This window comes from Arvicanthis niloticus, chromosome 3 (genome assembly GCF_011762505.2).
Source record: "Arvicanthis niloticus isolate mArvNil1 chromosome 3, mArvNil1.pat.X, whole genome shotgun sequence".
Taxonomy (NCBI): Eukaryota; Metazoa; Chordata; class Mammalia; order Rodentia; family Muridae; genus Arvicanthis; species Arvicanthis niloticus.
Genome location: NC_047660.1, coordinates 87,888,666 through 87,912,412, shown reverse-complemented (window position 1 = coordinate 87,912,412; position 23,747 = coordinate 87,888,666). Strand labels below are relative to the sequence as shown.

Sequence of the window (23,747 nt, the reverse complement as noted above, 5' to 3'; positions counted from 1 at the left end):
GCCTAAGGCTCTGTATGAGACACCAAAGAGAACCAAGAAGGAATGTGGGCTCCTCTCTTACCCTACAGGTGGTCTCTCCAGGTCAGGGTGGAAGCACATGAGCGGGGCAGAGTGGGGAAGGGCTCTCTGGCGCTGCCCACGCTGTACCTGCTCTATAGATAAATACAGGACTTTAGTGGCCTTGGCCGGTCCTTTGGCACTTCGTTCAAACATGAAAACACCCCCTGCATTTTCTCTATTTATTTAAAAACAAAATAAAATATGACATATTCCCCCAATATACAATGCTTCTTTTTCCAAACAAGGTGACTCAGATAAATAGTATCTGGAAGAAAACCACCCACCAAATAAATGGCCCAGGGACTATGGCACCCTGCCACTGGACTATGGCAAGGCTATGAAGACACCAACCTCTTTAGGGGTCTCCTGGTGGCACCGGTTGCTGTTCCACCATAACTCGAGAGCAGCCACGAGGCAGGCAAGAAGAAGGCCAATGGCCAAAATGCAGAAGACCCCAGCGAAGCTGTGCAGCTTAAGGGATTTGCCATCAGTCTGGGCACTGGAATGGCTGGTGAGGTCACAGCGGCCTGTATGTGGCCACCACTTCTGCTTGAGCACATCCAGATCCCCTGTGTCTTGCAGCTCCAGGATCCTGCAAGACACAACACAGGTGAGCCATAACCATTGACTTCATCAGCTTAGCCATTCGGTCCTATCATTGGCCTGCCATGCTTCCTGTTGAGCCATCATAGCGATTCTGAGTCAAGTTATTCCATAGTGAATTCTATATCCTGCCTGCACACAGAGTGCTTTTCTCAGAACATATAATGATATGTTTTTCCTCTCTCTCCTGAACCAGTGGTTCAGTGACGAAGCATGTCAGGCTCTTTACATGGATTGCAGAGAAAATGAACAAGGCAAACCCCAGAATGCACAATCGGTAAGCTCACGGTCATAAAAATGATGTCAGTCAAAGTTTAACATCTGAAAGTCACATATCTTTAATTACAGGGTCTGTAATCCAAAACACTTCAAAATCTGAAGCTTTTTGAGTATCTAAATGATACCACAAATGGAAAATCCCACATTTGCTTTCTTACATGTCAATAAAACAAACTTTGTTTATGCACAAACTTATTTAAAACATTATATAAAATTATGGAAGGCTGTATGTAGATGATACGTATGAAACATAAATGAATGTCATGTTTATACTTAAGTTTCATCTCCTAAAATATCCTAGTACATATATGTAAATATTTCAAATTAGGAGAAAACAAAATCTAAAATCTTAAAACACTTTTTGTCCCATCCAATTTGGGAAATGGGAACTCCACATTTCTATCCTGTCTGTCCTAGTAGGATGCATATTACTCTTCATTATTCCACTTGATTTAAGAAGACTCTGCACTGTGCCAAGAACAATGTTCAATGCTGCTAAGTTTATCATCCAAAGATCCAAAGACCAGCCCTAAAACCATGAGGCCTACAGTGTAACGACAGAAGTTGTGGCAAACACGAGGAAATGAAGCAGAAGTGCCAGGAAGTCACACAGGTCAAGGGTTTAAGCCGAAGGCTCAAAGAGGAGTTTGTGAGGAGACAAAGGCAAAGGGAAACTAAAGGTTGATGAACCAGGAAGTGGCTTGCGGTGGTCTGGTTGTTTCTGTGTGCAGGGTGTATCTATATTCTTACAAGATCTTTCTGAATCCTTGATGACAACCCTCTGGAATTGATTTGTATTGTCTTATTTTACAGAGAAGGAAATCAAGGCACAGAGAGGTAAAATACCATCTCATAGTCACTTTGAGGTGGACATCAACTGATACTGGAATATGTGTGAATATTCTGTCTGGTGCCAAGGGATCATCATAATTAAGCAGCTCCAACAGCAGTGGTGCTGTAGAGATGAGAGTCAGGAAGAGGGAAGCATGGGATGAAGACAGTAAAACAGGCAGACTGAAGTGTGAGTTCTAACAGGGTATGTGAGGGAGTCTGGGTGTATAGTGGTGGTACAATTCCTCATGGTGGCAGGTTATACCATTGTGGTGTTTTCTGGATTCCTAGGGCTCTACACAATGAACCAGCCAGATATAACTGGTAGCTTCCAGATTCAAAATAGGAAAGCCTTTCCATTTGAAAACTAGTCTTTTGAGTCTGGTCCATGAAGATGTATTTAGCTCGAACTACCTACAGCAACCTCCTTGGCCTCTGGGTATGTGCAGTTAATGAACTGCAGAAGTTCAATTTGATAGTTCTGTAGTCTGCATCTAAAGAACAGAAAGGGTAATAGCCTGGGAGTGCCCCTGGACATGTATGTATCATGGATCCATCCTGGAGTAGCCTCTTATTGTCTGGGAAGGACCAGGATCAGTACAGAGTAAGGTTTGATCTCATCTGTGTGTTACTGGATGAGGGTCAAGTTCCACTATGCCTCACAGATTCATGGTTCCCATTCTAATGAATAGAGTAGCAACTTTCAATATTTTCTATGTGCAAGCTTAGTAGCTATCAAAACAAAAGCTACTTGTTAGATTATTTGTTCTGTTAATGAGCATGTGAATGTATTGTTGAATAATGAAAATAAACTGAAGATGAAAGGGCCATGGTGAGATTATGAAAATATCCAGCAAGCGATTTAGAGCAATGATAGTTCCAAAAGGCTTGGAATGTGGCCATGCCTAGAACACCACAGTATCTGAGGTCATTGATTTACTTGCATATTTGTGTGTTTTGTGGCTGTTCTCAGAATGTCCCTGTAAACCACAGCTCTCTGTAATTGTGTGTTACATGATGAACTGAGCAGCTACAGAGTTCTTCTAACTATCATGTGTTGCTTTGCTCAGGCCAGGAAAGCTATATATGTGGCTGTCTACTGGCCTTTGTTAAGTCTCTGGTGACTAAGATGAGTAGGGTGAGCTTAGTGTAAGTTACAGAGCTAATATGCAGACATACAGGCTGCCAGGGCTCAGGAGGAGGTTAGTGATTGAACTACTTACTCAGCATGAAGAAATCAGAGCTTTGTGTTTATAAATATGATTCTTCACTGATGGAGACTAGTTCTAATCCAGATTCTGAATTTCTCAACCCTACCCCCCTCATCATCAATATCTGAGAGTAAATAAAGATACTTATCTCAGTGGCCATTAGGTTATAATATAGTGAGTACCAACAGCTTCCATAAGAACTAGTTAGTAGTTATGTGGTCAGGTGACCATATTGACCAACTTCTTCTAAAGTCACTCTTTGCAGGAGCTACCTTTTCTGAGAGAACACTGTAGGGGCAAATCATTTATAGTGCTTGGATCTGCTTAACTGCATGCAGAGGAATGCTTATTATATCTGCTTTATTTCCTAAAGCCCTCAGCACAAAATCTACCTGACTTACCAAAAGCTGTAATTAGAAAGAATCAACGCTCATCTTAAACTCTGAACCATTAGTGACTGGAGGCCATGCTCTTTCTGTGACAACAAACTATCATCCAGATGTCAAGTTCTGACCTGGGTGAGGGTAAGGCCCTGGATAGACTGTAGGGTCTGATCTCACAGTTTCTTTATAGGGGATGGTTCTGATGCCTTGATCTGTGTGTGAACACTTAAAGTCCTATTCTTCAATTAGTTCTTGATCAATCAATAAAGATGCTAGTGGCCAATGAGCTGGGCAGAATAGGCAGGACTTGCAGTTTTCCTGCTAGCAGATGCAGGAGAGGAGAAGGGGATTTTCCATGCTTCAGAGGGAGAAAAGCCACCAGTCATGTGAGATCTAGGGTGAAGTGGCCATTGGCCACTTCCCAACTGGGTCTGGGTTAATAGGTGAGACGTTAGAAACATAACTAAGCTGAGGGCAGATTTAGGGTGCTGAGCTGGGAGTGAAAGAAGGGCATGACAGCTGAGGAAGGCTTAAAAGAGCCCGACCCTTGAGCTAAAGCAATATAAAAATAAGCTCTGTGTGTGTGTGTGTGTGTGTGTGTGTGTCTTTCATCTGAGGATCCAATGGAACCTGAGTGGGGCTGGTCAATTGGTCTGCCTGGAGCTTAAAGCATGATAGTAAAAACTACATGCAACATTTCTGAGCAACATCAGGTGGGCTGCTTAAATTTTCTGACTTTTTCTCCTCAGAGTTGTATGTGTAATTTATGGCACACCTTATTTCAGGAAGAATATATGGCAATTTACAGGAAAACAGAATAAAAAAATTAAAAAAAAAAAACAACAAAAGAAGAAAGCATAAATATGGAAGCAACAAGACAAACAAGTCACGGGCACAAAATGCCTTCAAGAACGAAGCTAACCTAATGTGCACTATAACAATTTATATTCCTACTTATGAGGAACCAGAGCGATAAGAGCCATTTCCTGAAGCCAGTCTTTTTATTTTCCAGACAGATATAATTGCAGGTGCTTTCCTTTATTCAATAGTTGTGGAACCTGCTACACAGTAGGTGCTCAATAAATGGCTATTAAGTTGCTAAATGTTTATTGAATGCCCACTCTGCATGCTGTGGTCTGCAAAACTGTTATAGGACATAAAATAACCCCACACCATATATACTTACATCTGTCTATATACTAGCCTCTCTCAAAACAAACAAATAGCTTGATTCCTAAGATGAAGGGAAAGGGAACCACAGAAATTCTAGATAAGTGTGGAATCTACTACTTATGCAATGCAGGCCCTTATTCAAATGACAAAGTGTGTTGCCCTGGAAGCAGCCTCCTTCATTTTTCTGAGGCGCATTCAAGCTTAAGGCAGCTCACAACGGGCTTGCAGTATTCAAGAACTAACAATAACAGAAAGTTAGAAATAAAGACTGGAGAATTCTCCTAAAAGGCAGATGCCTGTCTGATGGAAGGAGAGATGTTACCAGCTCATGGAGAGGCTATGCCATAGAGACACATGGCAATATCACAGATGGTTAGCACAGTCCTCTGAACACATAGTCTTCTGATAAAGCTAAGAAGGGAAAATTATTTCTTGCAAGAAAGACATGGAATCTGGGAAGTTCACTACTTTTGTGTGTGTGTGTGTGTGTGTGTGTGTGTGTGTGTGTGTGTGTTTAGTGAGGACTTGCATGGGAGGGAGATTACATGCTGGCTGTGGTCTACTAACCAATGCAGTTATATAAAGAACATTTAACTCCTTAAGCACACACCACAGCTATTGGTAACAGAGGGGAGCAGCACCACGTCTCCTGACTCATCTCTGTCTTCTCTATTTTTGAGGATTTTCACTTGTCCTTTGACCCAATCTCAGTATTTCTAACTGCTGCCTCAAGTCTCTCTGACAACCCTGTAGAGATCCAAGCTTATTCGTCAACATCTACTTTCTCCTTTCCTAGTATATTGACACTTTTTTCTGCACACTTACAGAAGAAACAGCAGTGCTAGCTCGGGGGCCTCTAACTTCCCACTAATGGGTCCCATACATCCATGAGCCCTATCTTGAGACTCATCGGCTGTTTGGGTGTTGCTGTTCCACTTGCCTCATGGACTCCCTTACTGTCTGCTCTATGAAGATGTGTGCGGGTTGATGGTCTGTGCAATCACCCTGAAACTCCTATCTGAGAAAGATCAACATGCATAAACTTCAGAAATGCCATTGTGTTTTGAATCCCAAAGAGAAGTCGTAATTTTTCATGCTCTTAACTTGAAGAACTTAAAGATACCTCTTTCTCTCTTGTCACTGCTCTCCACTCCAGAGGACAAATCAAGGTATGGGAAGTGCACTTGATAAAGTTCTAGAGAAAACCTAAAGCCTCACTTAGCTTAACTGCTCCTACACCTTCACAAAGTTTCGCAAGCACAGTACACAGACGACATTGGTTGCAAACCCTACTTCTCAGCCTTCTCTGGTACATCTGAGGCTGAGATGGTCCTGAGCAAGAGGATCCAATCTAGAAATCCAGGAAAGGACAGGTGGTAGGGTTTGCAGATCCAATAGTAACATGGTCGAGTGCTGGACTGGAACTCAGGAGAAATGGATGCCGAAAGAGTATAAGGCACAGAACTCACTCCCTTTCTCCCTGAATTAGAGGGTAGAAAGCAGGTAGTCTTCAACAATTCTCTTGCATCCACCTGGATATTCTTCAGGTGGATATTCCTCATGAGGATAACAAATGAATGCTGCAATTCATGTGTTAATCAGGCAACTGGTGGTTATCTGTAAGCTTGGCACTGAATAAACTTGTTTATAACAATGTTCCTGTCACCTCTTATTGGGTTTCAATAAGCCAAGGCAGAGCCTTCTCTTAGAAGTTTCTCAATCATCTTGATTTGAATTCTTTCCCTCAGCAGGAAATATATACAGTGCTACATTGCAGATATGTCCAATCTGAGGGTCTAAGGCTAGAACTTTTGAGAGACAAGAGCCTTGACTGGTAAACTGGCTGTAAGAAAAAGAGCATTGAGTTTACCAATATCCTTCAGTTCTACCCTCCCTGCTTAAATCTAGAACATTCAGAACATATAACCTGCTATAACAGAGAACCAGCATGGAATGAGAGATTGTTATTCTAAGGGAGAGCAGCAGTTTAGAACTTGATCGTGTCCAATAGTCTAGACCCCAGCAGGCTCAAGGGACAAACTCACACCAACAATCACATGGAAATGAAACACAAGTACAAAGTAGACATGCTGTATTGGTTTCTGATGGAGAGATCCATTCAGTTCAACATGGGTAAAAACTTCCTGTCTACTTAGCTATCCCTCCTCTTTCTCCACAATGCTCCTGAGTTTCCCTAATATTGATGAGAAGAAATCAGAATTAATTAACTCTCAGAAGATGACACAGAAACCCAGAAGCCTACTTTTGATGTGGGGAGAATAGGGAAGAAAGGAAATGAGAGGTTGACCTCTTGTAACAACAAAGGGTCAGGTCCATCTCTTGCCCCAGAGGACATCATCATCTATCTTATCTAGCAGGGAATTTGATCCAAAGCCCACAGTCCCCATCAGGTTACTGTGCTGCAGATGGAGACAGCCTGCTTCTCTGACTCTATTACTTTGTACCTCCACATGAATGACTCACACTTTTTGAAGATATATTTACGTAAGATTGTTTTGCTTCCCCAGATCCTACTTATTATTCATTTATCTGATTGACCTCCATGTGGCTCAGGTATCAGAACATGTGAGAAGTCCTCTGGATCCTATCAGGTGCCCTCTGCCCATTCCTACTCCTGGTACACTGCTTGACTCTGCACTGATACCATCTACATATATCATAGGTTCACCCACAATGCTGTCTTCATACAAAGAGGCCATGAACTTTCTCTTTTTACCCTAGTACCTACACAAGGCCTAGGAAGAGGTATAGAGAAAGACATATTGGTCCATAGCTAGTACCTGGGAAAATGGCAGGGGTAAATGCATCGATGATGGCTCTTATGTCATAGCAGGAGGTTTTCCTTCTATTCCAGCTGCCAAGGCTGCTGGAATTTTCTTGTTGTTGTGCCTACCTCTGAGAGAAGAGGTCCCTGTAGGGGCTGCCATGTTGCAGGGCAATCCCATAGCCTTTGCTGCTGATGCTGTTGCCGATGACGGTCACTGAGCAGTCGTCATCTGTCAGGGCTGCATACTCCACCACGGCCACATCCCACAGAAAGGCGTAGTTCCCCTTCTTTGCCTGAAAGACCCAAATCACCATGAAGCCCAGCATGGCTATCTAGCTATATAGTTTCAAGCAGTGTGACATCTCAATATTTAGGTTCCAGGGACTCCTCTATGTGGTCCCAATCACACTGTACAATGAGATATTTTAGCATTTTTGACTTGTAAATATACCACCAATTGAAACCATTCATCTTAGTAGATCCATCTATAGTTCATAGAGCAGGTGGAGAGGATGAGCTGAAGGTGGGTCACAGTGACATTGACCCATTTCTCAATTTAGTACACTCACCCCTGGAGAGTGTAGAGAGTAACATTCGGGGATTAAGATTACAGAGCAGAGTTTAAGGGGGTACATAATACCATTATGTGGGGAAGAATCTCTTCCATGGAAAATATAAATGATGAGAGGATTGTGATAATATTTTTTATTAATAACCTCTTGACTGCTAAGTCTTGCTTACCATGAACATGTGCATGGGTTCAGTGCCTCTGGGTGCCCAAGATGGAATACCAAACAAAAGCACATGTATATAGTTTGCAATGCATGAGAAGATTCCATTATGAAGTGGGACCTGATAGTTACAATGAGGATAAGTAAATGCACTCATACACAATGTACACACACATGTGCCTTTAATTTTTTTGTTGTGGACAGAGGGGATTGAAACAGAACCTTGCTGTGCTGCCTAGGCTGGCTTTAAATTAGATTCTCTTGCTCTAGCAAGAGCAGGTTTCTAGCCCCAGTACTTACATTTAGTGGGATGGTGCAGATTCTTCCACTGGGAATCTAGCTGCATTTCTAGCTAATACCCCCAAACTCTTCTACAGTAGACACTCAGTTCTATCTTGAGCAGTGATTCTAAATTAGACTAAAATTTGGGCATTTGGAAGGAATGTGAATGGCTTTTCTTCTTCCAAAGAGGCATTGTCACTTGGCTTTCTTAAAATACTGCATAACATTCCTAATGTATCAAAGTGCCTGGTTTCCTTTCTCTGTTAAACACACAGATGCTTCTTGCCTTGTCCTTCCCACTATGGCTGTAAAGCATAGCTGTAAACTTGGTAATAGGGATGAAGCATCATAGACAAAATTAAACCAAGCTGGCAAGCTGTAGGCTTCTTGGTACTGTCCAGGGCACTGTTCCAGCTCCTGCCTTTGTTGGCTTTTTATTTCCCCTAAGATTCTCCAAGAAGTAAATGGATGCTAAAACTCAGGCTTTTATTTCTTTGTACTTTTCTTTTTTTCCTTTGGGTGGAGGAGATTAGGTTTTGAGAAAGGACCTTAACAACACCATACCTAGCAGGATGTTTCTTTTCTCAATACCTTAAGTGTCCATGACACAAGCTGTCTTATTTCCTTGGCAGATTCTTTCCATTAGAAATAGTTGTGGGCAGAATATGACCTCCTGCACTGGTAACTGGCTTCTCGAAGCCTTTCACACAACCTTGTAAGAAAGGACACACACCTGTGCCACCTACTGCCTGTCACCTGTGGCACCATTCAAATATTATATCAAGAACTCATTCCTTGGCCAATACAATCTCAGAAGTCTTAAAGGACTTTGACCCAGGTTCCAAAATTACACACATCTCTCTCCCTCCACATAGGAAGATAACAGTCTTTGTAATTTTCCCCCACTGGCAAACAAGCTTTCTCATGAAAAGATATAAATTTTCAACCTCTAGTTCCAAGTTTCTTTGCAAAATGTTGACTTATGACCTAATATTTGGCTCCAGTCAGACTAGGGAGCATTTCATATCCATGCTTGCAATTCAACATGACAATCAGACATGGTTATTTGTACGATTTCAAAAGGGCATGTCATGTTGAAGGAAGAATTAAGATCAGCTTCCTTTCTACTTCTCAAGTGATGTTTCATGAAGAAAAAAAAAAAAGAAATAAACTGGCTCAGGCCAACTGGAAACTGACTCTAGAACAGCCCCTGTGGTCTTTCAGAAGGGTTGGCTGGAGTCCATGTGCATGCAATGCTCATAGACGGGCAAGCACAGCCACAGGGGGAAAGCCTGCATCTACAGCCCTATTGGACTAAGTTTCACAGAACACAACATCTGAAAACCATGTAGAAAATGCCCCTGCCTTCACTTCAAGCTACACAGTAAGGATTTTCTCTAGAAGTAAAAAGTTGCCTTCTTGAGCAGATGAGTGTTCCCAAATACCCACTATCTCTGTTTGAAAACAATGACAAACTAACCACTTTCTTGTTTGTTTGAGGAAACTTGGCTAGACCTCTAGTCTACATGAGCATACCATAGCATGAGGACTAGTAAATGGTAATATGACAGTTGCTGTGACAGGACCCAACTGCAAAGGGGCAGGGTAGCAACTGAGTCATTCTGTACAATATATTCTTAGTGCAAAACAACCAAACCAAAAACCAAAATCCAAAACCAAACAATCTTTTTGCCATCATCAGTACCCCAGAATTCTCTGGCCCATGTCTCTTAGCTCCACCCTGAGTAAAATGCAGTACCAAAATTCCCCCTTAAGGAGGATATTTTGGACCTTGAAGGGATCTCTACAATCTATCTGGTATATCACCAAGGCTATAAGAGACACAGCTATCTTCAATATGACTATGCAACATGAACATTTCAGAAGTAACTAAAGGAAGTCCAAATGTTTAGAGAGATGGGTCAGTCAGTAAAATGTTTGTTGTGCAAGTATGAGGACCTGAGTTCAGATCCTGAACACTTGTGTAAAATATCAGGATACAACTATAAACACCTATAATCCCAGTGCTAGGGAAATAAAGACAGAAGGTTCCTAGTGCATGGCTGGTCAGCCCTTTTGGCCCAATTGATGAGTTCCAGATCTCAGTGAAAGACTTTCTCTTCAAACAAAAAAAGTTGAGAGCAATTGAGAATGATACCTGTCAGTGAGTTCTAGCTGACACACACACACACACACACACACACACACACACCTACATGTATCCATGTCAAGGTATTCACAGCACATAGCTCTGTCACCTTCATGTCATTTCTACTTGATCCTTTGTATAATGATCTTCACCCTTTGTTTAAAAAGGCTGGGATACACTTTCTTGTAATGTTGGGAAGAACCATTTTTGTTTGTTTGTCATTTGAGAGGGTGTAGGAAAAAATATGACTGGGGAACCCAGGGTTCCTCCCGCCATGCTGTGGGCAGTCAGCTGGGACCGCTCTGGGTTCCTCCAGCTGAAAGTTGGGCCCGGCTCCTCATTAACTAAAGGCCTCTCCACGGTTCCTCATGGTTCCTCACAGTGGCGTGGCCCCAACACAGGAGGAAGTCCTTGGGTTTCCAAAACCAGTTTATTGACATGGCGGGTGGTGGATGGATGGATGGATCTGGATACACACCCCATAAAACCCAGGGTGGACCTGAGTTAAATAGGGAGGGGAAGAGGGGGAGGGGCTGGGGAGGAATGTTTAATTGGCTCCACCCGCTGGCCTTCAGGTACCTCATTAGTATGTAAATCTTTCTAGGGCCTGTTCATCATGCCCTCCACCTGTGTACTTGACTGAAGGGCATAGGTTGAATGGAGATTAGACCTCGTGTTAGGCTCTGACAAGAGGGAGTCTTTGTGTAGTCCTGGTTGTCTTAGAACTCACTTTGTAGAGCAGGCTAGCTTCTAATTCAGAGATCCACCTATCTCTGCCTCCTGAATGCTAGTATTAAAGGTATGTGCCACCACTGTCTGGGAGAGCCAATTTTCTACACTCATTCTAACAATTATATATCTATTTTCTTATTTTATGCTATTTGTATACAAGCTGGGTTTGACCATATTGAGGACAGCAAGTATTTCGAGTTCTGGAACCTCAAAGGAACCAAGATGCTTCTCTAGTTCCTGTCCTTCCTGGCAAAACCATGTTTCCTTTTATAGGTGTTTTGTTTGAATGTAAAATTTTCCCATTAGGCAGATTCTTTAAACATTTATTTCCTAGCTGTTGGTACCATTTTGGGATACTTTGGAACCTTTGCAAAGTGGGGACTTTATGGGGCCATAGGTTACCACAGAAAGCTTTTGAAGGTTATATGCAAGGTCTTGGCTCTTGGTTTGCTCTTCACTTTCTGGCCTACTGTGATGTGAGTGGCAACCAGGACAGGACTCCATCAATGAGTTTAAACATTGTTATGTTACAGAGATATTTAAATTGGAGTTTTCTTGGGCTGACCGACTAAGCTGCAGCGGCTCTGCCTAGCTCAGCTGCCATATTCCATGGCCAAAGTCCATGTGTGCATAGCAGCTAGAAATGGCCAGAGGCCACAAGCCCCACAGCTAGGAATGGCCAGCCAGAAACATTGGCACTTCCACCCACAAGACACCAGCGTGGGAGATCGCTCTGCCAATCTTCCACACTGTCTACGCAAGGCTGGGCACTGCCCAGACCATTCCGCCATCCACACGGGCCCGGTAAGAAAATGAGACTCTAATGTTTAAATATTAATCAAAGGCTTTATATGTTTTCTGATGCTCAATAACAATATGCTCATACAATTAGAGGTGTATCCCAATTAGTTAACCTAAATATAAGTTGTTACCAGGACTTTTCTCCATACCTTCATGGCTCTTCATTCTCCTACATCTCTGCTCTCCCTAGCTCCTTCTCTTCCTTTTCCTCTTCCTCTCCTTACTCCCCCCACCTTAGCTCCTCCTATATTGTCATCCCTGCTACATAAAACAAAACCCCTCTGAAACGGAAGACTAGAATAATGTCCCTCCCTCAAGTAGCTTGTGTCAGATGCTATGATCACAGCAGTGCAAAAAGTGATGAACACACCAAGCCAGGGTTACTTCCCACTCTGCTCCTGGATTCAGTTTTCCAGTCCAGCCTCAGGGTCCTGTCACACCTCTGGTTTCTTTGGAACAGTATGTCTATCACTCTCCCACCATTCTCCATGCCTGAAACTCCATTTCAGAAATCTCTCACACTAGGATACAATACCAATTACTTATTAGCAGAAATTTCTTTCAATAAGGGACATTTTTAGACTCCAAGAAGAATGCATGGACATAGGGCTTTACCCTATTTTCAACTGTACAACATTCACATAGAAGGTGAACCCTGCCACCTCCCTGTCACATCCTAGAGTCCCTACTCTAAATGTCCCTGTGGATCTTAGAATTCACTAATTTTTTTTACCACTTCTTGTTTTTACTTCCTTCTGCCTATATCCCTCTGTGTGGTCCTTTTCCTATTTACCAAAAGGCTGTGATGAGCTGCAGGTGGCAGTATCTGAGAACAGGCATGACAGGCTGTAAGCTGCTTAGAAGTAGAGTGATGACATTATCTCACAATGCCTAAGAGATCAAAGTGATACTACTGCTTTTGTGTGCTATTAAAACAAAACCAATCCCAAAACTTATCCCACTCTTTTACTGGGTTGATTTATCTTTACTGGCTGTCCATTTATAATATCAAATGTACTTTCAATTTCTAATCATTGATTTCCATGCACTATTCAGCTGCTGAAAAGCTGGGCTGCAGACAAGGTTCTCAATAAATTCTGATGCTCCTCCAGCCCTTGCCTCTATGTGAAGCGTAGATGGGCACATGTAGCCAGCTCCCCAGTTTCCTGTGATCCAGGAAGGCCCCTGAGGATTAGGTCACGGGTACTGGGACACAAGCCCATGCTTCCTCTAAATGCTATAGAGGGGATTTGTAGATTTTTTTTTTTTAAAAAGAGAGATTGCAAAGTTAAGATTGCTTTAAAATATAATATGACTGCCTCTACAGCATTATTCTAATTAATAATGATAATTTTAGTGAAACTATTATAAAATGGGATTGTCTCTCATCATCACTAGCATCAGAAAATGATACTGTTCTTTGGAAAGTAATGTAGCATCATATAATGGAAATTTAAAGGTCTTATATCTCTTATTCTGGCAAATTGGAATTTAACCTAAAAAATAACCCAAGCGTATCTATGAAACTTGAGAAATATTCAAAGTTGACACTAAAGTAAATGTGAATATTTTAACTATTCAATGTCAAGAAAATAATTTAGTAAATGATGGTTCTTGAATATGACATCAGTGCAATATACACTAGGTTCAAAGACTAAAGAAAAACTGTACACACAAAATCCTGGAAATGCTTTCATCCAATCTTAGCCTGCTTCTAAATATTTTGCCTGCTATATTCTTCTTCTCCTATACAAAATTTACTGATTAATTAATTAGGACAAAACAACAATCATTGGCACAGGCTTGAGGAACTCATACATGAAGATGTCAGGGAAAGGAAGCAATGTATCTTTGGCAATCAATAAGGTCAACAAAGTCAAGGGCCTATGGGACTCAAGTTATCAGAATGCTAAGCAATAGAAGTTGGAAGATAGAATCCTGCTCCTTCCCTGAGGTCCAACTCCCTTCCCAAACTGCCTGAAAGCCTGGAAGCTATCACTGGGAACAGAGACAAAGGTTTACCTGGCTAAGCCCTTAATATCTCCTTCCTAACATTTCTCATAACATGATCATTGAGCAAGGCCGGGCATATAGACATAGCCACAGGTCAGTTCCAGGATGGTAACTGACTTGCTCACCCCTGTACCACATTGGGAATAAATTGAGATTGCATTGCTGTCCATTGCTCCATTGCTTCCATCTTTACTAAAGCTCACCCAGGAAGCAAACTTCCAGAGCCATCAGCCTTGGAGATAAGAATCTCGTTATGTTCTTCTGTTTCATCCTAGCTACTTAGAGAAGGGCAATAGCAACCACAATGCTATTCCAAACAAGCAAGAATGATGGTGCTGCTAGCATCAGTTACAGATGCAACTGGAATGAAATGTTGAAGGAAGCTAGGCATCTGTAGTACCAGGAGCAAGCTGCTAGATGCCAGTACTTACAAGTCCAATATCTTTCAGCCATAGAATTATCCTCAAGAGCAGAGCCTCAGTCTCCTTTTATAGACAAAATGACCAGGGTTCTAGAAAACCGTCTTATCCCAAACAAATAAAACATAAAGTCAGGCCAGCCTGGTTCCAACTTTCTACAAAGACACCTTTGCTTTCTTTGCCCTGCTTTGACCCATGACATGAGGATTGTGGAAAAGATTCCATAGGTCTATGCCCTTGACCCACTTCCTGAGGGAGCATGCTGGTTACAGTCTACATGTGAATGACTATGCATGCTTTGCAAAGATGCTTCATGGAACTTTTGCCAGTCTAGGAGAAAGAAGGACACAGGTGGGTACTACCCCCAAGGATTCTTTGGACACTTGATGTATCTTCATTTGCTTTAGCCATTCATGGTACATGCTCCCTGCCCTTTCCTGCATCCTTTCTCTGGCAGAGCCTGTTTTTTACATATCTAAAGACTTAGCTCTTATGACCATAGTCATACAATAGGGATGCATTGCCAGGCACAGCCTGAACCCTGGCTGCTGCTATACCTGCATTACACACCGTGCCAAGTCACAAGAGGCACCAGGAAAACCCAGAGACCATCTGCAGAGAAAAGGACAATTTTACAGCTTGCTGGTAGGAGTGTGGGCTGGCATGATATTTCTGGAATGGCAATTCGGTGAAGAGAATTGCATGCTTTTCAAATCTGCATATGCAGCAGTTCACCCCTTGGAGATGTATTCTATACAATTACTTATTTGTTGAAAAGATGTTTGTACAAAAAAAAAAAAAAAAAAAAAAGAACAATACTGTTAAACCTTCAAAAACTGGAAACCAAATGCATACTGCTTGAGAATCAGGTGATATCATTAAATGATGAAATATCTTTCTGGTAATATAATACTTTTAAAAAGCACGGAATGTTGAGAGAATTATTCAGGCAAAAAGAACAAAAAAAACAAAAAGAAGAAGAAGAAGAAAAGAAAAAAAGAAAGAAAGAGGCAGCCCCAGGCCATGCATTAGGCTGAGCTTCAGAGTCTAAGTATGTGGATTGAATCCCAGGTGCAATGCTAGCCAGCTGTGTGAGTGCTGATAAGTTGATTAACACCTCTGGGCCTTGCTTCTACTGGATATAAAATGGACAGAGCTCTGATAAAAATTAAATACTTCAATATATATGTTATGCTTAGGGCTTTGCTAAATGAGTTACAACTAATATTAGAATATTTAGTGAAAAACAGCTTGTTACAATGGATGATATCTCTTTTCAGTGATTATGGCCAAAGACCATATTTATGAAAAGTCAAATCCAGTACCAAATACTAACAGTGGCCATCTCCAAATAGTGCCATTATAGGAGAACACTTAAGATTTTTTTATTCTGTTGTCCATGTTTGTACAGTACAGCAAGCTTTTCCTTTGTGATTGCAGTGTCTAAGATGGTAATTTTTAGAAATTCAGTCTTAAATCTTGAGCTCTGTGGAGTAAAAAAGTACACAGTGCCAGACGAAAGCCCCCACATTGCGTCCAGCTCTGAAGTGAACCCACATTCTCAAGTGCTGATTGCTTCTTAAGAGACCATCAGTCATCTACCAGCTTCATCAAGTCAGCAACACATTTTCTCTCTGGCTCTCTCTGTCTCTCTGTCTCTCTCTCTCTCTCTCTCTCTCTCTGTGTGTGTGTGTAGAACATTTGTGCACATATGTGATAATGTGTGTATTCAAGTATATGAGAACTGTATATGTACACATGTATATGTGTATTTAGTGTAGGGGTAATTATGACATATGTATATATGTATATATATACATATATACATATATACATATGACATGACATATAATATGTATATGTATATTTAGTGTAGGGGTAATTATGACAGTGTATAAAAGTTTCCATGTGTATGGGAATGTATGTAATGTGTTGTACATTCAAAATAAGTGTCAATATGCATGTCTATGTGAGTGCATTGTGAGAATTGTTTAATGTGTGAATGTATATAAATGTCATGAAATGGGTGAATATATATATGTTGTTATTCTGTGAAAATGTATGTGTATATGAATCTGTATGGGTACATGTGTGACTGTGTGTGAAAGTGTGAGTCACGTGACTGTGTGAAGTTGAATAAGTACAAGCAAATAAGAATAGTGTGGGTGTATAAATGGTGTATGTGGAACTATAACAGTGCATATGTTTGTATGTGTAAATATGAATGTGTGTGAGAGAAAGAAGAAAAGGAGTAAAATTAGGGGCATCAAAACTCTTATGGGGGTAGTAGAGAGAACTCAGGCAGCCAAGTACTTGGAGAATCATGAGAGGTTTGGGGACATTCTCTTCCTTCTGGAAGCAAGGAGCCTTCTTTCTGATTTTTCAGAATAAGGAAGAAGTCATCTTAAATGATATGGGGGACATACACTAATGGGAGGCTGTTCACAAAGTCCAACTAAGGAAGCAGCAGGGAGCATGCTATTTAGGGAGTACAATACAAAGACCTTTACCTGACTTGGACTTGGGTCCAGCAGGAAAGACAAGAACAGGTTCAGTGGGAGAGAGGGAGATCTATGCTGGGTTCCACATACCGGCCATAAAACTGTTGTCTCAACATATCCAGAGTGCCAAGTCAGTGTGTCCTGTCTTCATACTAGAATGCACAAGATGGAGCTAGACAAAGAGGTCTCACAACCAAAGAGGCAGCAATGCACATCATGTCCATATGGTTGAGTATAAGCAGGAGGCTACCTTGTGATTTGGTCTTGGTGGTCAGACTGAGCTTGTCCATTCTCTAGTCTGGAGGATGGAATGAGTGGACATGTCCTAGGGCTACAGCCAGAGAAAGGAGCTCCTGCCAGTCAGACTGTATTTCTGCCAGTGACTGTCCTTCCAGTGTTTGTGTCTATGTGTTCTGAGAAGTACCAATGATAGTAAAGATCACAAATGGTAGAGAGAGGAGCAGGTGACTGTTCATCTCAGTAAAGAACATATGCATTTTCTATTATGTGATATCTTTTAGAGACCTTAATTTTCTTTCTAGAGTCTTCAACTTCTCCTAAAAAACAAAACAAAACAAAATGCAGCATAGGTGGCATAGGTGTTGCTGACAAGATTGGACACACCAGGCAACACTGAGTTAGTGGTCTCACATGGAGGGCAAGGATGGCACTGTCCCCTCACATAGCTGTCATAAGTAAAGTTGACATGGAAGGTGCCTGATGCATTAAAGGATCTGGAACAAATGTTAACATGTAACCCTGATGATTGTAATTGTCACTCATATTATAGCATTAAGTTTGGGTCTTGATTAAAACACATTTGCCTTGGGATAAATAACACTTGAAATTGTCCTCCATCATCAGCCTGGTAAATAAGAAAGACTGTTAGACTGGGTTACAGTCTCAACCTAATTAGTGACTCATTATCAATTTATGAAAAGGAAGAAGCCCAGATGGCTTTTAAAGCCTTCTTCAGCTTCAGCATCTTCCAAGTTCATGTTACAGGCAGTGGTTCTCTAAGAGTCTTCCAGAGGCAGCAGCATCAGCACTGAAGGAGAAGGTATAGATATAACCATATCAACCAATAAATCTATTTTTTTATCTCTTTTAAAGAAGATTTAGAAAGAGGAAACTCATTGCAGCCTTGTATTTGGGGCACTAAGTAGAAAAAGAAAGATCACAGATCAGAGGGACCACTGGTACTGAAAGAAACTGGAAAACAACCACATCAGTATCCTTATTCCAGGAAGGCTTTCTGTGTAGTTCTTTCCCATTCATTCTCTTATTGCAAAGTTATTATAAAATCCTATGACATAGACTGTCCATTTTCTACCAAGAAATTTGAGGCTTAGAAAAAACTGTTCCTGAAAGTCAGAGAATCCACTGTTGTCAGAGATCAAATTTTTCCCTAGATTTGCACAGAGAATAGAATTCCTCCCTCTCATTCTTCTAAAAAAAAAAAAAAAAAAAAAAAAATTAACCCTAGAATCTCAGTGAGCCACTTGGAATCCCTTCAGTCAACAGGCAGTGTTCTGATGTTCTCTTTGTTTCTACTGTCAGAGTCTGAGGAGGGAGTTATTAGGGATGCCTATTTCCCAAATTTGATCCAAAGCTGTATTCACTTTTGCATCTTTTGAGAACTAAGAAACCAAGAAAAAGCTCACAACATTTTCAAGAGAAGATACGGGTTTTGTGCAAAGGCCAAAAGAATACCCCTAACTCAGAAGAATCATTGGCTCCTGCCCTAACATCTAAAACTGTCTACTGTCGTCAAAACTTCGAGGGGAGGGCCATAAACAAGTTTCTCAGCAGGGTAGGGGGACACATTTCTTTCTAATGATTTCTCAACATTTTAAAATGGCCAAAGTCCAAGATAAATAATAATCTAATCTGAGCTATTCCTTGGTAAAATTTGTGTGGTCTAAAAATAAGTTTAAATGTATTTGCCTAGATGCAAACTAGATTATAAAAATAATACAATATATAAATGAGCAGAACTATTCCAAGTTAGTGAAAACCACTGTTCCCAGTTAAAATGGGTAATTAAATGAAAATCTATGCCAGGCATGGGTTCCCTTCTTCTCAGTTATTGATTAGAGAGGCCCTGGAGGCATTAAAAATAGTACAAGCTACTGTCGTTGCTTTTTGTTGTTCATATTAGCTAGACATTAAGGCCCTAACTACAGCTGAAGGCAGCACACACTTTGGCTACAGGACACAGAGATATCCATCTTGAACTAACCCTACTGGCTAATTTTCAAAGTGTTAAAAGGGCTATGCAGGCTGCAGGGGCAGCAAAGATATCAGTGATCTTATCAAGTACTGAATCCTGCTTGCTACAGTTTTGGCCTGTTGGGCAAGATATGTCCACCAATACATAAACAGCAAGTCTCTGCTCCTCAAAAAGGAATTCATAAATATGGTCAATGGCCAAGGCTAGAAAAGTCAGGGGCACTAGGAGATATCATTGATGTTGTTCTTCTACATAATAGTGTTGTCAAATTGCCTTCTAAATGTGTGTTTTTATATTCATAGATATATGCCGATTCGGATCTTGCTCACTGAACCTGCTTATTTCAGTGAGTAGAAGTTAATAAAGAAAGACTCATTACTGTTCAAGGTGCTGAGAATAAATGACTAGGAATGTTCAGCCATAGATGGGACTTCTATATTCATCCTTCTACCAAAAGCTCAGGAAAGATCTCTGCAGAGGAGAGGGAAAGAATAAGACAGTATTAATAAAGACAGTAAAAGAATAAAACCAGACAGTAGGAAAGAGTGCAATGACATTCTCCCCTTTAAGCATGACATGGTTCCTGCACAAATGAACCCACAGTAGCTGTGAATACTTGTACAAGATCTACCCAAGTTCAATCTCATCAACATTTCCAGCAGCGACTGAGGAGAACCTCCCAAATCCCCATGCCTGGTTGAGAAACTCCTGGCAGTTGATAGCTGCTGGGTGACAAGGAGTCACTTTTCATGAGGCATGTGGCCACTGGTAGATTCCCAATGCCAGTGTATACACAGGCAATACAACTGGTGGTTCAAATAAGTAAATAAATAACACATGAAGAATCTGAGAGAAGGATATAATGGAGAAGGTCCTGAGGAAGAGTTATAGAAGAAAGTCAGGAATGAATATGACCAAGATATATTGCATCAATCTCTCTACCCAGCCATATCTCCCACCTCTTTCTCCAGGGATCTAGTTCACTGATTCTCCCTTAGCCTCTTCAGACACATAACCTTCCAAGTCTACACAAACTAAGCCAGGTCCCATATACAGTGTTCTGGCTTTGTCTGACAACTTGCCTATGTCTCAATCAGCCTCTAAGTTATCTTCCAAGACCCACATTACCTGCTACAACATACAGACCCTCCCCAAACTACATCTGACCTCCCCACCCTTCAGGTCAGGAATCTCCCTGTCCAGAATCTAGTCCAGTGAGTCTGCCTGACGCACCCCTCCATGTAACTTCTCTAACCCATCATATCTACTTTATATCCCACATCCAATGTCCTAGTCTACTGAAGCTAGAACTGCCTGCATTGCAGGAAATCTCTACATTTCCACCAGGACCTACTCTGTCTATGCCCTAACACACAGGACATTCCTATACTACATGTAACCTTTCCATCCATCTAGATCCACACCAAATCCCAGGGTTGTGCTAGGAGACATATCCTGTATATCATCCCAGTTCCCTATGTCTATAAGACTTCATTCTTCCCAAGCTATTCCCAATCTCTAAATATAGCTCTCCCCTACACTCTCTCTTCTGCTTTGTCCTTATGAGACTTATAACTAACTAAAGAAGTCCATATAAGCATATTTCATCAGGGGAAAAAAAGATCATGAAAAGCATGTAATATCAAACCAGTACCTTCTGTCCAAAACCTACCAGACCTGTGGACATGTTTGACTATGAGAACTACTCCAATTGAACTTCTAGATACAAAATTAAAAAAAAAAAAACCATAAACTTCATCAAATGATTCAAGGAATTTAAAGAACACACAACAAACAAATGTTCAGTAAAATTAAGGAGAAAGAACTTAAGGAGAACAAACACATGATGGATGCCCAGGAAAACACAACTTAATGTTGATGGAAATGAAGAGGGTAATTCAGGCCTTAAGAACCAATAAAGATACAGAAACATTGAAGAAGACACAAGCTTAAAGGAAGATGGAATTGAAAAACCCAATAGTACAAATAGAAAACTCAAAAGAAAGCCTTGTAGCTAGAATTAATCAAGCAGAAGAGAGAATATCAAAACTCAGAGATAAAGTGGAGGATCTAGACAAAATTAAACAAGAAAAATGAGGGAAAAAAGAAATGTGGGACATCATGAAAAAAAAAAGAGAGAAACAAATGAAACACTTTGAAGTATAGGCACAGATGAGGAAGAAGAATCCCAAGTCATTGGCATAGACCAGCTCTTCAACAAGATCACAGAAGAAAACTTTGCCAAATCAAGGGGGGAAATGCACCCATATAGAAATAAGAGGCACACAGAACATCAAATAAAGAAGAAAAGATATCTCCATGACTTATCATAGTATAAATGTTAAGTATACAGAACAAACAAATTGTGTTGAAAGAAAATAAAACATCACATATAAAGGAAACCCATCAGAATAGCAGCTGATTTCCCAATAGAAAACTGAAAGCCAGAATCCTAGAGCCATGCACTGCAAGTCCTAAAAGACCATGCTACTTAGCCTGGACTGATATACCTGATATAACTGAAGACCAAAAAAAATAATAATATAAAAAACCTAAAAACACATTTATATCCAACAAACCAAACCTAAAGAAAATACAAAGAACAATATTTCTTCTGAAGAGATGGAACTGGAAGACTACAGAAAGAGATATAAAGCCATAAGCTCTAAAACATAGAGGACCACTGAGAACACAGAAGTAGCAAAAACTGACAACACAATGACATAATTAATACACGTTTTTATAATATCTTTAAATATCAATGCCCCCAATTCTCTAATCAAAAGACACATGTGGTCTGACTGAATGGACCAAAAAACAGCATCCACCTAGCTATAGTCTACAAGAGACACACTTCATTATTAAAGACAGGTACTGGCTTAGAGGGGTAGGGTGGACATGAATAAAAGGTTTAACAACTCAATATCACAACCAATTGGGACCAGGAAGCAAGCAGGTGTCACTGTGCTACTATCTGATAAAAGTATTTTATTCCTAAGATTAAAAAAAAAAAAAAAACCAGACTTCAAACTAAAAATAATCAAAGAAGAGAGAGAGATTTCATTCTAATAAGGGGGGGCAGTTAACTAAGACCTCACTGTTGGCATTTTGTCTAGGCTCTATCCCACATTTACTTGGCAACAGCCAGTTGTGTCCAACTTACTATAAAAGGGGCTGCTTGCCCCCTCTGCTCTTTCTTGCTTTCTTACTCTTGCTCTATCCTCCTGCTCCCCTGCCTCTCCATTCCTCTCCCCCTCTCTATGTGCTCATGGCCAGCCTCTATGCTCTTTTCTCTCTCTCTCTCTCTCTCTCTCTCTCTCTCTCTCTCTCTCTCTCTCTCTCTGTGTGTGTGTGTGCCTTTCTTTGTCTCTCGTCCATCAACTCCCCTCCCCGTACATGAATAAACTCTATTCTATACTATACCTTCATATGGCTGGTTCCTTTGGGGGAAGGGATGCCTTAGCATGGACCCGCAGAGGCACCCCCTTCCCCCACAACTGACTGCACATCTACCACATGTATTTCTTCTTTCCCCTTTATTTTTATAAAAGACACTTACTATCTATCCTAGACATACATACATGGGTCAAACTATAGTGTCCCCAATTTCATAAAAAATTAGATTAAATTAAAAAAAAAACTATTAGCAGTAGGTAATTCAATTTTCTACTCTAACAGACAGGTCCATCTGGCCAAAAGTAAGAGAGGATTAATTGACATCACATATCAAATAGACTTAACAGATAGCTATAGACATTTTTAACCCACACATCAAAGAATATATATTCTACTCAAGAGCAAATGCGGATTTTTCTAGAATGGGCCACAGGCTGGGACACAAAGAAAATCTTTACAAATTCAAAGAGACTGAAATAACTACTTGCATTCTATTTATCTGACCACAATGCAATAAAACTCACAAATGATAGCAAAGAAGTCTCTACACAAACCCATGGAGATGTAGCAACTCAAGCCTGAATGATGACTGTATAAACACTAAAACAAGAAAGAAATAAAAATTTTGTAAGTCAAAATGAAAATGAAACACAAGGAAACCTATGAGACACATTGATAGCTTAAAGAGCCTAGATTTAAAAATCAGAAAAAGCACAAATAAATGACCAAATAATCCAATGAAAAAGTTTAGGAAAATAAGAACAAACCAAATTCAAACACACTCAATGGTAAGAAATAAGAAAAGTAAGAACAGAAATCAATAAAATTGCAACAACAACGACATAAAAAAGGCCAACAAATGTAAGCTCTGGGTCTTCGAGAAGATAAACAAGACTGACAGATTTTGGCAAAACTAAAGGAGTGAGAAGGCCCATAATAAAGGAATCAGATATGAACAGGGAAACACTTCATTCTAATGATGGGAACAGTGAACCAAAAAGACCTAAACATACATGTAACAACCTCAGGTGCATCCAATTTCATAAAAGCACAGATCAGTGCTTCTTTGGCAGCACATATACTAAAAGCACAGATCAGCCCATTAATATGTAATAATAATAACACTTCAAAAATTATAGCATAGTAAAAGAATATCTTAAAA

At 40.6% G+C, this 23,747-nt stretch overlaps 1 protein-coding gene across 2 annotated transcripts in view; it reads right to left on the bottom strand.

The window, feature by feature from the left end:
* Grid1 (glutamate ionotropic receptor delta type subunit 1) overlaps positions 1-23,747 on the bottom strand; it is a 714,697-nt gene that overhangs the window by 11,529 nt on the left and 679,421 nt on the right. The window contains exons 14-16 of one of the 2 annotated variants that reach the window (XM_076931489.1): positions 7,455-7,621; positions 412-652; positions 62-152 (exon numbers count right to left, since the gene is read on the bottom strand). In XM_076931489.1, coding sequence (XP_076787604.1) covers positions 63-152; positions 412-652; positions 7,455-7,621 — 498 coding nt within the window. In that variant the 3' untranslated portion in view covers position 62. The remainder of the gene's footprint in view (positions 1-61; positions 153-411; positions 653-7,454; positions 7,622-23,747) is intronic. The other variant, XM_034499262.2, reaches the window with a different exon arrangement.